The 13340-nt window shown below is 37.7% G+C and overlaps 1 protein-coding gene across 12 annotated transcripts in view; it reads right to left on the reverse strand.

The window, feature by feature from the left end:
- Positions 1-715: 715 nt before the first annotated feature.
- LOC141386441 (monocarboxylate transporter 9) overlaps positions 716-13340 on the reverse strand; it is a 95016-nt gene continuing 82391 nt past the window's right edge. For all 12 annotated transcript variants that reach the window (XM_073954912.1, XM_073954916.1, XM_073954910.1 and 9 more), the window contains 2 exons: positions 9522-11435; positions 716-1104 (listed from right to left, as the gene is read on the reverse strand). In XM_073954912.1, coding sequence (XP_073811013.1) covers positions 950-1104; positions 9522-11430 — 2064 coding nt within the window. In that variant the 5' untranslated portion in view covers positions 11431-11435 and the 3' untranslated portion in view covers positions 716-949. The remainder of the gene's footprint in view (positions 1105-9521; positions 11436-13340) is intronic.

The following is a 13340-nucleotide window of genomic DNA, read 5'->3' on the forward strand; positions in this document are numbered from 1 at the left end:
GTTATGTTGAAAAAGAAGGTCATTTATACTTTTTGATTTCTTTAAGCATACATAAATAAAATAATCTCCTTGTTTGTGAAAGCTTTTGTTATTTAGAAACTGGCCAAATTTTTTTCAACCTAACCTAAAATTATAATTGAAAACAAAAAATAATGGAAAAGAAAAATAAAAATATTATAAAACCTGTATCAGTCTCATTTGATCACCCTTTTCTTCTTCTTTTTTCGCTAAAACAAATTATGATGAGGCAAGTTTCTATCTATTTAATTAAGGCTTAACGTTTACACAAAATTATTTATTAAAAAAACTCAATGCAACAGCAGTTATATTTGGGTTATGACTGATAATTATACATATTTATATATAAAAAATGATAATATTTAAAATTAAAAATAAAAAAAAAATAAACATTATTTTTAACAAGGAAATGCAAAAAAAAAAGTAACAAAAAACTGTCCCACAAAACAGAGGTAACAAAATTCGTTACAAGGAGACTTTTTCAACATTCCATCTATACCTCTACAAAATTTCAATTTCAACATCTCATATTCCTTGGATTAGTAGGAACTTTGGCTCACTCTTTTCTTTTGTTTCTGTTCCTTGTTTTGTTTGTTTTTTTTTTTTTTAATTTCAATATAATTTTTTTATTACATTTCTAAGTTTCTGATTGATTGTCCACTTTTGTTTTTTTTTTTCACTAGGGTCTGGAAGACAGTTTTCTTTTATTTTAGTTTCCTGTTTTTATTCGTTGAAAGGAAGGAAGGCATTTTCATCTATATATGTATAGGTTTTTTATTTTGTTTTGTACTTCCTTTATTTCTCGGCTTGAAATATACAAAATGGATGATTACAATTGAGGGGGGCGGAGTTAAATGAAGATGATTTTTGTATATGTATGATTGTGTGTGTGGTGTGTTGTTTGATATGCGAAACTGAAAAAGTGGATCTTTTAAGCTTGAGGCAGTGCATTCTTCTTCTCATTACGTCTGTTCTCCCATCTAGCCACCGCTGGCAATGGATAACAGAGGAAGGCCGACAGCAATATTAGACCACCAGCAAAATAGAAACAGGCATTATAATCCTTGGTGGCATCGTATAAGGCACCTGGAAATGAAAAGGTAAATATTTTCAAAAAATGATTATTTTAAAGATAAATTATTAATTGATATTTTATTTATTACAGATCTTGGAGATTTTTTACCAAGATACATTCTAAAATTTAAAACGTCCCAAGAAGAATTTTCTCGAAAAGTAACCGAAAAGGCTAATGAACTTAGATCATCAACTCCAAATTAAGACCTATTTTACTTGTTACTTTCCAAGCAAGAATTCTGCAAAAAGAACTTTCTTAGAGAGTAAGGAGTTTTTATTCTCTTTTGCAAGAAAACTGTAAAAAGTAAACAGACACCTTCCCAGCAAAATCCCTCAAGCAATCAGCTGATTTTATTAACAAGTAAAAAAAGTATCAGTCGGCTTTGCCGACAGAGATATACCCTCAGCCTGTGTGTATGGAAACAATTTTTTCCCAAAAATATGTGTGTTTAGGGGGTTTAAAAATTTTGGGCGTTTGAACCGACAAAAAGGTTGATTAGTATTAAAGCTCAAAAGATATGCGAAGGAGATACCAAGAGGAATGGCAGCCACAACATATGGTGCCATAGGGGGTTTTTACACTCTTCGGGCAGTTTGATCAAGAAGTATGGACTTGCCCCTAAAAAACCTTTTACCATCGTAATTGAGGCAGCGAATGCAAGTTGCTTCAACAAAAATTAATTGATTCGATATGAGGTCTTAAAGTGAACTTATCCGAAATTTTGTGTGGGTGGTACCGGATGGAGTGGACAAATATAGTCCATATTTGAACCTGATCCATATCTGGTAGATATATTAGGATGTGTAAAGTATAGACCAATTCGGTCACTCCCTTCAATAGTTACCGTACGAACAATTTTTCCGAACATTTTTAAACTTTTGTGGGGGAGGTACCTGAAGGAGTGGACCGATATGGCTTATCTTCAAACTTAAACTATGTTTGGACAAAATATTACTAAGGCCATATTTTGGACCGAATCGGCAGATCCGTTCGAGAGTTATCTTGAGCTCCAACCCCTCACACAGTGTCATAGGGGTTTTTTGCAACTTTAATGCTATTTTCTCAGGAAGTATGGACTTGCCCCTGATGGGACTTGTACCGTCGTATAGAGGGCAGTGAATACAAGTTTCTAAAACAAAAATCAAAGCGATTCGAGAGATGGCCCTAAACTGAACTTTTCCGAAATTTTGTGTGGGAGGTACCCGAAGGAGTGGACCTATTGAGACCATATTGGAACCTCATATTACCCTGGTAGAAAGTTTACGCTACACAAAGTATGGACCAAATCAGTTACTCCTTTCAAGAGTTATCGTGCGCACAAACTTTCCGAACATTTTCGAACTTTTGTGGGGGAGGTACCGGAAGTAGTGGACCGATATAGCCCATCTTCGAACTTAAACTAAGTTTGGGCAAAATATTACGAAACCCAAAATTTGAACCGAATCGGTTCATCCGTTCGAGAGTTATCGTGCGCTCCAGCCAGCAGGACAGACAGACAGACAGACGGACGGACATGGCTAGATCGACTCCAAATTGTCTGAAACACATTTCGTCCAAACATACTTGGGGTCTAAAACCATTATTTCGATGAGGCACATTTTTGATCGTATCAAAGTGTATATACCCTCCATAGCCTAAAGGCTGAGGGTATAAAAATAAAAAAAGAAAATGCCCCAAAAAAGGGGCATTGCAACTCTGTTCTCCAAAAAAAACAGGAAACGATACCATTAGGCTTGCTATTTGCACAATAATTAGGTCTGTCTGGTTACTTTCCAGACAAGAATTGTCCAGCAAGAACTTTATCAGAGAGTAAGGAGTTTTTATTCTCTTTTGCAAGATAATTGTAAAAAGTAAACAGACACCCTCCCAGCAAAAACCAGCAAGCAATCAGCTGACTTGGCAAAACAGAACAATTTGTCCGCCAATGAAGTAACTAAAGGAAGCAAAAATGTTGTATTTTATTAAAAATAAATAAGAAAATGACCAAAAAAGTATTTTTTCCACTTTGCAACTTTGTTCTCCAAAAAAATAACACAATTTGGCTTGCTATTTCCATAATAAAATTGTTTTTAATTTTCACAAGCATAAATCAACGAAAAGTTAAAAACAGATGATAGATTGCTTTCAGGAAGAAGAAGAGTTGCAAGTGGTTGCTAGAAGAAATTTGTCCAGCAAGAATTTGCAAACTCTCAGTAAAAGAGCTGTCAAAATGTCTCTCCCGAATCACTCTCCTTTGCTGGATTTTAGTGTTAACAGACGTCTTCCAGCAACAATTGGTGCAAATTGTTAAAAATTTTAGGGTAAACAGACAGACCTATTGTTACAAATTTTAGGGTAACCAGACACACCTATTGTTAAATATAGCATAGGAAGTAGGCGGCGAAGTGCAGTGGACGACACGTTATGAGCAGTACACATTGTCAGTTTTGAATGTCGATATTTCGCAGTTATCGATAACTGTCCAACCGTCCAGCAACCACAAAACATTTTGCGGTTGCATGATAGAGCTGGCAAAAAATCGATGACACTATCGATAATATCGATTGTTATTTAAAAAATCAATATCGATAGATAGTTTTGCCTATCGATATTATCGGAATAAAAACCCCTAACCTGAAATCCATTGAAATAAATAGAAATTTTGCTGTTTTTCGGTTATGTGTGTGTAAGAAAGAAAGTCCGTAGTCACACGTACACATTTTTCGGTAAAAAAATGTTTTTTTTTACATTTTTCATAAAATAAAAGCAGTTGTTTATTCTCCTTTACATTTCTGTGAACTACTTTTGCATAATTTCAAGAAAATCATTGACATTTCCGCCATTTTTATATCCAAATTAATGGCGATAACAACTTAACGATAATATCGATAGCAATCGATGTTTTAAAACATTATATCGAAAATATCTAATGTTGCGAATATCGATGGTTTGCCAGCTCTAGTTCCTGGACAGTTTGACATTTATCGATATTTCCGAAAAATCGACAGTCAAAACTGATCGTGTGTACCCCGCTTAACGTGACTGCAACAACAACATATGTTCTCTTTATTCCCATCTGTCGTGGTTAGCAAAGGAAAACCTCGCACAAAAAATTTTAAGCATCAAAGAACTGTAAAAATGTCTCTCACGAACTGCTCTCTTTTGCTGGAATTTTTGTGTTAACAGAAGACCAACAACAATTGGTATAAACAATTTGTAACCAGACAAACCAATTCATGGCCTGACTATACAAAAACAACATTGCTGTGTGCGTTAAACAATAAGATCAGGGATACCAACTGTTCCGAGGTAAAAATCGCTACAGCCACATACGCACCAGAGGTCTGAAGCGATTTTTACCTTAAAGCAGTTGACATTCCTGCTTAAACAGTGGTTTTTGTACGTCAAAAATCACCACAAGTAGCGGGAAAACCACCAACTTGGCACCCCTGAATAAGATATCCCTGGGTTTGCGCACAAGAAATACATATTAGTCGTGTTCCTTTACGGACCTGAGGTGTTCCCTTACTTTAAGTATAGTACACATTGACAAGCAAAACTGACAGTCATCGAGGTTTATTTCGTGCATAGCAAAGCCTAATTGAAAATTTTCTTTTATAATCTCTAAATAATACCGTAACTATTGTATTTCAAACGTTTTTAACTAAATAAAATTTGTTATTTGCCGGAAAATTGTACTTAAAGTACGTTGACTGTCAGTTTTGACTGTTAGTTTGTACTCCCCTTTAAAAAGCATAAAATTTATATGACAGCAGTTCACCACTTTTACCATTTTTTGCCACTGTTACCATTTTTAAAAGTAAAGGAACAGACCAATTGCCTTTGCAAAGTCTGGGCATCACAACGTACAAGCGACAAGATTGTGAAAGGATACCATTAAATACAAAGTCAGAGAAAAACTAACATGGAAATCATACCTCAACAACTTCATACTTCAAACTACAACAGTTACAAGGAACAACAAGACATAACGAATAGATTATTTTAAGGAGCTACTAAATGATGATTGGATGGCCGTTGCTGAAAAATACCAATATCCCAAGAAAATGAAGGCAGAACAAATATAATAGCAAAGCAAGAACTTAGTCAAGACTTACTACGTGGTCTAGTATCGCCCCAAAATTGCTGAAATAAATGGGAGAGACAGGCAAAGAAGTGCTTCACGAAGTGATAAATTTAGCATGGACGACTGGCAGTTAGCCATCGTCAACAGCATATTCAAAAAGGTCGATAACCAACTGTGCCAGAACAATCGAAGAGAATTCCTTCTATCAGTTGCAGGAAAAATCTATTTAAGAATCCTAACAAACAAGCTTAGGAATGAAATTGACGACCAACTCGACGACGAACAGTGGAGTTTGAGACCCTACCGACCGAAGTACACAAGACTTGATATTCACAATGAGACAAATATCAGAAATAACAAGTAAAAAAGCATTAAGTTCGTCTGGGCCGAACTTTTTGTACCCATAAAATACATATTATTTAGTTTTCTTTCCTGTCCACAATTTTAAGTGGAGATCGGGCGCCACCTTTATATTGAGGATATATCAAAGTGTGGACCCATGTTGACAATTTTTGGTGGAGAAATTGTGTCACCACTGGGAACCTCAAATGTCAAATTACAGATAGTTCGGTCAACACATGTCGCTAAACTCCTGACAATTGACAATTTTTGTGGAAAAGTTTTGAGATAAAAAGTATTGACAAATTTCAGTAGAGACGTGTTGTGATCGCTAGGAACCTCAAGTAACAAATTGCCAAAAAATTGACCTACGTTGACAATTTTTGGTGGAGGTGAGTCGTAATCTCTGGGAATACCAAACGTTAAATTTCAGGTAGTTCGATCAAAAAGTGTTACCACAACTCTCAAAATACCGAATATCGGGATGTAACGTTATATGGGGGCTATACCGAAACATAAAATCATATTGAAAAATTTTGCAGTTGGCTAGCTGTCAAAAAAGCTAGCTAACCATCCTCAAAATACCGAAAATCGGGAGGTACCATTATATGGAGGCTATAGCAAAACATGGACTTTTGTTTGCAATTTTTGGTGACCTCTGTGAATCTAAAACTTCAAATAATAGTTATTTCGGTCAAAAAATGTTGCTAAAACCCTCAAAATACCGAAAATCGGGAGGTACCATCATATGGGGGCTATACCGAAACATGGACCTATGATGACAATTTTTGGTGGAGATATTTTGTGGCCTCTGAGAACATCAAACGCTTAATTACAGGTAGTTAGGTCAACAAATTTAGTTGTGTCTAAACGGCGGGTCTTACAACACCACTTGTAGATAAGTTTTTTATGGCTCAAATAATCAGAAAATGTCGCCTACATTACACTGAGAGGTATTTTGGAAAGTATGATGTTTTTGCCCGGCCTAGGAATCGAGCCGCCGACTTTTTGAATGCAAGGCGGACGTGCTTACTTTGCACCCACGCTGGCACCCATATATAATGACCCACCACCCAATATATAATAATATCAACTATAGATATCGGTGTTATAATACCATCCATATAATCCAACCCAAAACCAAGATGAAATTTTATGAAAACTGACTTGTCGAAATACATCACAAAACTTTATTACGACAAAGAATTTCGAGAGATTTGCCGTAGTGCAATGCGAAAATATCAATAGAAAAAATGTTATCTTCCCGAAACGAAGAAAGCGAACGACTTGTGGAAGAGTTCCATTTCACACAAAGTCAGGAAGTCGCAGATGAGCTAATAAATAGTCTTGACGAAGCCAGAAAATCGGTGTAAGTCAACGCTGTCAACAATATGATCACTCCAGTCGCAAAGCTTGGAGTCTTTCTCTTCAAACCCATCCGTGAATCCAAACGTCAGCGTTTCTCATATAATAAAGCTATCTAAGCCGATCAAGACAAACCATTTTCACACAAGATCAACTTTTATGTTAAACGCCTACGTAACAACACAACCCCAAACGAACTATACTCACATCATTTCTCTACAACGGAAATCAATCATGCTCTCTCAAAAATGGAACAAGGAACAGACGCCGGAATCGACGGAATCAAAATTAATTTACTCTACACAGCGTACGCACTCTGGTTACCTCCCTCGCTCCCTCAAAAAGGTCTAAAGCTACCGAAACCAGGTAAAGATCCAGAAGAAGCATTGAGCTATCTACCTATCGCTCTGTTTTCGAGTGCTCAAAACATTTTGATTGTCTAATATATGCCGCATTGAAGACGAAATTGAACAATTTATCCCCAATGAACAAGCAGACTTCCGTAGGGAACGATGTTGCGCGGATCAAGTACCGGCCCTCACTAATTAAATCGAGAATGATTTCGACAGGATGCAAACTAAACAAAATAATCTCCCACACTATAATATGCAACATCATCAGCGTACGGGAATAAACTTTATGAAACGTTTGCAATCGTTTCGTTTCGTATTTTCCATAGAAACAAAACGAAACATAACCCAAGTTGACCGAACTCGCTGTTTAGTTTCGTTTTGTTTACATTGGTGTGTGCGAACAAAATGGAAAGCGAAAAGTTCTCAACTGATGAACAAATCATAGAAAACGAAACCGTACAATAAACATTTCAATCGTTTGCTGGTTGATTAAAACATCCATCATTGTATGTTCCAAAAGTATGTTGATGTTAGCTAAGTGCGTTGTTTAACAATCAAATGTGTGTTTGTAATTATTTTATTATTTCGCACAACAAACGTTTGCAAACGATTCATTTTGTTTCGTTCGTGAATGAAACAACCCGAAATAGCATAGCCGAAATACATTTCAGCAATCGTACAGTTTTGTTCTCCTTCAGTTGCAAAGTTTGTGGTTTCGTTTTGTTTTGAGAACGAAACGATTCAGAAAATATGAAAAGTTTGTGACTTTGTGTGAATGGTACTGGAATCGTTTCGTTTGTTTGCGTTCATTGAACATCGTACATGTCATGCTAAGCGACTGACTTTTTAAGCTGAAACCACATACAACGTTTGAGTAAAGTTTTGTGTCATTTCTGGTAGAAGAATAAAGAAAAATCAGCACTGATTTTTACCCGTATTGTTGCTCCATGAGCATCTAATCATACTTGCACTTTTTACCAGTTGTTTACCCGTATTATTGCTCCATTGGCATCTAATCATACTTGCACTTTTTTTACCAATTTTTACCCGTATTGTTGCTCCATGAGCATCTAATCATTTTTTTTCATGTCTTTGTCTTTTATTCATCTACCAGAAATGACACAAAAACTTTACTCAAACGTTGGATCTGTTTTCAGCTTTAGTGTCCTCTTAAACGACAGCTCTCGCAGAACAAAAAAAAAATCAATAAGGGTCTTCCCCAGGGTTCAGTCCTTGCCTAAACGTTGTTTAATCTTTACATTCATGATATTCCCTCAAATTTAATTATGCAAACGGTATGGCAATCGCAATACAAAACATGAAATTTAAAATCTTAGTTAAAGTTCTGGAATCACACTTATTTTTAATATCATCCTACTGCCACAAATGGAAACAAAACCCCAGCCTCTCGTAAACAGAAGTCTGCTACTTCCATCTCACTTACATCGAGGTACAGGAAACTATTAATAAATGTTAACGGTGGCACCCTCTGTCAAAACTTCAACCCGAAATATTTTGGTGTAACCCTTGACAGAACCCTACACTTTTAATAGTACAACTTGTGTACAGCCCTGGACCAGGTGTAACCTACAGCTGAATACGGCTCTTCAATCTGGCTAAATAGTCCTCCCGTAAGGAGCATCGACAAACAATTGAACACCTTTATGGGAATTAATACAGGAACATTAGAGGCCACGCCGATAGATTATTTACCAATGCGAGCTAATACCCAACCCCACTCTTTAAGAAGAAGACAATCTGTGCTCCAAGAGTATAAAAATCGTTGTAAACGTAAATATCACGCCTAATCAGGACTTATCAATAAACTGCGGATCTAGACTAAGTCAAATAAACCCTCTTTGCTGTTAGCCGATCAGCTTCATACCGAGAGGACGCGGTGGAATGATTCAACCCTGATAGCAGGACAACAGAATCCAACCTTCCTCGTAAAACATGGTGCAACATGCCCTGCATGTTGATTGGTACTGCACGCAACGCTGCATATTTTTAAGTGCCTAGCTAAATCCACTGACCTGTCTCCCGATTCTAAATGGACGTAGAAAATCCAGGTTGCTAAATTTTAGAATCTAAAATGATGTTTGCTTTGCTATGACAACAGACGGACGAACAGGGCTAAAACGTATCTAAATGGTTCGAAATGGATTTCGTTCAAAAATACTTGGGACCCAAACCTATTATTTCGATTAGGCACATTTTTGTTCGTACCAAAGTGTAACCTTAAGGCTGAGGACATAAAAACTTTTCCTTGGGACACCCACTACTACACATTTATTATTTCACTCACCTGCAATGGGACTACCAATTGTTGCAGCAATACCCTGGAACAACATCAGGAAACCAAAGGCATTCGTCAGTTTTTCCAAACCAATCATTTCGACAGCAATCAATGATCTCAGCGCCGAGAAGCAGGCAATACAGAAACCAAAGAGTACAGCAAAGGTCCATTGAGTTGCAGTGGTGATGTAGAAACCACTGAAAATGGTGGCAATACCACCGGCAGTAATGGCAATGTTGTTCAACCACAGTGGCTTAACGCTGGGGAAGGAGGTGATGGAACCGCAGAATATCCTAGCAATTGTGTTGAAATAACCAATGGCGGACACGACTTGCAAAGCGGCACTATCATCCATGCCACCCTCAACGGCACGTGGTTTCAAGAATGTGAAGGGGACAAAGAAACCCATCATTGTAAGGAAACCAGAGAAAGCCAAACACATGAAGGAAGGCGATTTGAGGAGTGTCACATCCAACATAGTCGAGAGGGTACGGCGTACAGCTTCCGGGCACAAATGACAACCACTTTCACGTTCTTCGAGTTGATCTTGTTTGGTGGGCAGGCGGGTAACGGACATGTGATAGGCCAATGATGATTGGGATTGGTATTGGGGAATACGGGTAAGGGAACCGGTGAAGAAGGCATCATCACGATACATGGGACGTGTAACGGTGGTGGTGACATCATGCTGAGAACCGACATTGCTGCGACTGCCAATGTTTTGGGGACGTCTACCGGAAACGGTGTGGCGACGGGCTTGAACAATTGTGGGCTTGGCTTCGGTAACCAACAAGTTCTCATTCTCGGTTTCTTCTTCATTTTCGCCAACGGTGGTGAGTTCCTTGTGGAGATTGAAGGTCATTTGTGAGGGTTCGCCGTTGGGTGTTGTGGGCTGGGACTTGCGCATGTTCTTCAGTTCTGTGCCCTTGCCAGAAGCTCCAGAAAGGCGGCGTTCCAGATTGGCTCCCTTGAAGACTTCAGCTGCCGTGGGATAGTGGTGTTTGGGTGAGGCACCCATGTAGGTGTTGTGGGCCGAATTGGGCATGGAGTAGGCAAAACGTCCTTCAGGCAGGGGTTTGCTAAAGGCGGTGGTGGCAAAATGGGGTTTGGGCGCCACAGAGTTGCCATGGCCATTGGCCTTGTTCTTGTTGTCCTTGTCTTCTTCCACACCATTATCGGTAACAGCCAAGGTGAGGGGTTGAATGGGCCGGAAGGCAATACCAATGATGGCACAGGCAACAATAATCAAACCTTGGACCTTCAACATGGTTCTCCAGTCATATTCTTTTAGTAGGTAGTTGGAGAGAGGGGCAAACACAAAAGTACCCACACCGGAACCACACATGGCAATACCAGTAGCCAAAGCTCTCCACTTTTCAAAATAGAAACCAATGATGACCACAGCTGGAATATACACCATACAGAAGCCAATGCCACCGAGCACACCATACACCACCATCAACAATTCAATGCTCTGCACATAGCTGGCCAAAACAAAACAGCATGCTGCAAATAGAGCACCCGCTATAGTTACCGGCCGGAAACCAAAACGATTGGCCATTGCACTTACAAATGGACCAGCCATCAAATAGCAACCACTCAGCAGTGACGATACAAAGGACACATAGAATTTGCTGACATTAAACTCCTTGATAAGGTCATCCTGAATGAAACCCGAACAGAAAACGATGCCATCAATGATGGTACAGCAGAGGAAAGATGCCACCATGACCACCCAGGCCCAGCCACTATCGGGTGGCACAACAACTGCGGCCGTTGCACTGTCCACATCTTCGAATTGTTCCTTGTCCTGTGGCGCGGAGTGATGATTGTTCGTTTTGCTCACCAAACTGTCAGAGGCGGCTGGTTCATCTGCGGCAACCGTGACATTCCGATGATTTTGTTGTGTTGCGGCCATTTAATCTGCAAAGAAAATGTGAAGAAAATGGAAAGACTTTCGTTAGTGGATAAAAAAACAAAGGTACATATAATTTTTTTCAAAAGAAAATAAGAAGAGGAAGATTTATGTATATATTAGCCATAAATATGTGTGAAAGATATGTATATAATTTAGATATGTATGTATTGTGTGGTTATGTGGGAGTCAGGGAAATATGGACTTTTTAATTGTTTGCCAATACTAGAAGGGGGTGTGTATCCCAAGAAAAACAAAGCATGTGATGGATGCATTGTTGTATTTGCTTTTCTTTTTAGGCGGATCATCGTTGGGATCATTCCATATTGAAATGTCACGATTTGTGGAGATCTTTTGTCAATTTCATATCTACATATCTACGTAGGTATGTAGCTTGTATGTCTCTATAGAATCTTTGTATATGTGAAAATATTTTTTAACCGTAAGGTAGAAAGTGTTTAGAGTATTGTCCGAAACACCGCTTGCTTTTTATTTGCTGCGTAGTGTTCTTGCGAATTATGATGGCCTGCAGCCAAATGAGATTGAAGGAGTGTTGCTAATGTTTTTTATTTCGTTTTTTTTTTTGTTTTTTTTTTTTTCTTGTATTGGACAATGGAATGACGCACGTGATTGTCTTGATGGTGTTCGGGCAGTCTTTGATGGATAGCCGTTTTCTGGTTGTTGTTTTCTTAAATTACTTTTCAAAACATGTCACATCATGCGAATGCGTATATTTATGTATTAAAACAATGTTATTCTCTGTTTATGAGAAGTAATGAGATTTTTATTTGTTTTGAGGACAAGTAACCCTGAGTCATAAAAAAAACTGGAAATTGCGAAATTAAAACGCAAAAATTCTTTAGCACACGTGTTTAACTCGTCAACTGTGTAGAAAGTTGCAATTGGGCGCCATTTTTTGTTATTTTACACTCAATCTTTAAAGTAACGAGGATATGAACAATATGATAAACTTTGTAAAATGTTGTTATTGGGCGCCATTTTTACACCTTCACCTTTTAGGCAATGAGGCTATAAAAATAATTGTTCCACAAACATCCCAGATGGAACAAGGCAGACTTCTCTCATACCAATGAGTGCACCCCGATTCATATTAGGTCAATGAGATATGGGACCTACTGTTTATTGCCGAGCCCAAACGGCGGTCTAGAATCGTTTTTTACTGGTTAAAACTTTGTAACTTTTAACTTTTTTTAAAAAATTTACAAAAAATTTAAATTTTTTCAAAAATTAAAAAAAGCCGTAATTGTATATTTTCCAAAAATTTTTGTTAGACAGATAACACAATCAGCTTTCGATGAAATATAAGCGATCAAATTCGGTCAGGTGGTTGCAGAGAACTTCAAGGTCAAAGTTAAACCTTTGAGTTTTTTTTACAATTTTTCATCAAAATATGAGTGTTTTTGTGTTTTTTTACGTCTTCCTATATATCAAAGATGGTGAAACGCCAATAAATAAACTACAAAAACACCAAAAACTTACAAAAAAAATTAAAAAAAAATGCATAAATTTTTTAAAAAAAAAATTACAAAAAATATAATTTTCTTAAAAATTAAAAAAAATACGCTTTTTAAATAAATCGCGATTCAAGTCGACATTTCAAGGGTTTATTAGGATTTCACGATTTTGCTTGGAAACCGCAAGTCCTATTCCTGACGAGAATCTCTAGATCAACTTGACTTCGATACCATTCACACTGCGGTATTTGTACATGCAGCTCAAAGGTATAGTGTGGATGTCATACTCGGAACCACCCTACATCCATCGCTGCAAAAGAACGCCAGCTGTCGAGGTAAACACTAGTGGGTTTTTTGACCATCTAAGATCCGGACAATGCAGCTCCTCAATTCGAATTTATGGCCCTGCATGTGGATTGTACCGCACCACATAGTTGC

The sequence above is a fragment of the Musca autumnalis genome, unplaced genomic scaffold, assembly GCF_047663935.1.
Source record: "Musca autumnalis isolate F117 unplaced genomic scaffold, ASM4766393v1 scaffold_5, whole genome shotgun sequence".
Taxonomy (NCBI): domain Eukaryota; kingdom Metazoa; phylum Arthropoda; class Insecta; order Diptera; family Muscidae; genus Musca; species Musca autumnalis.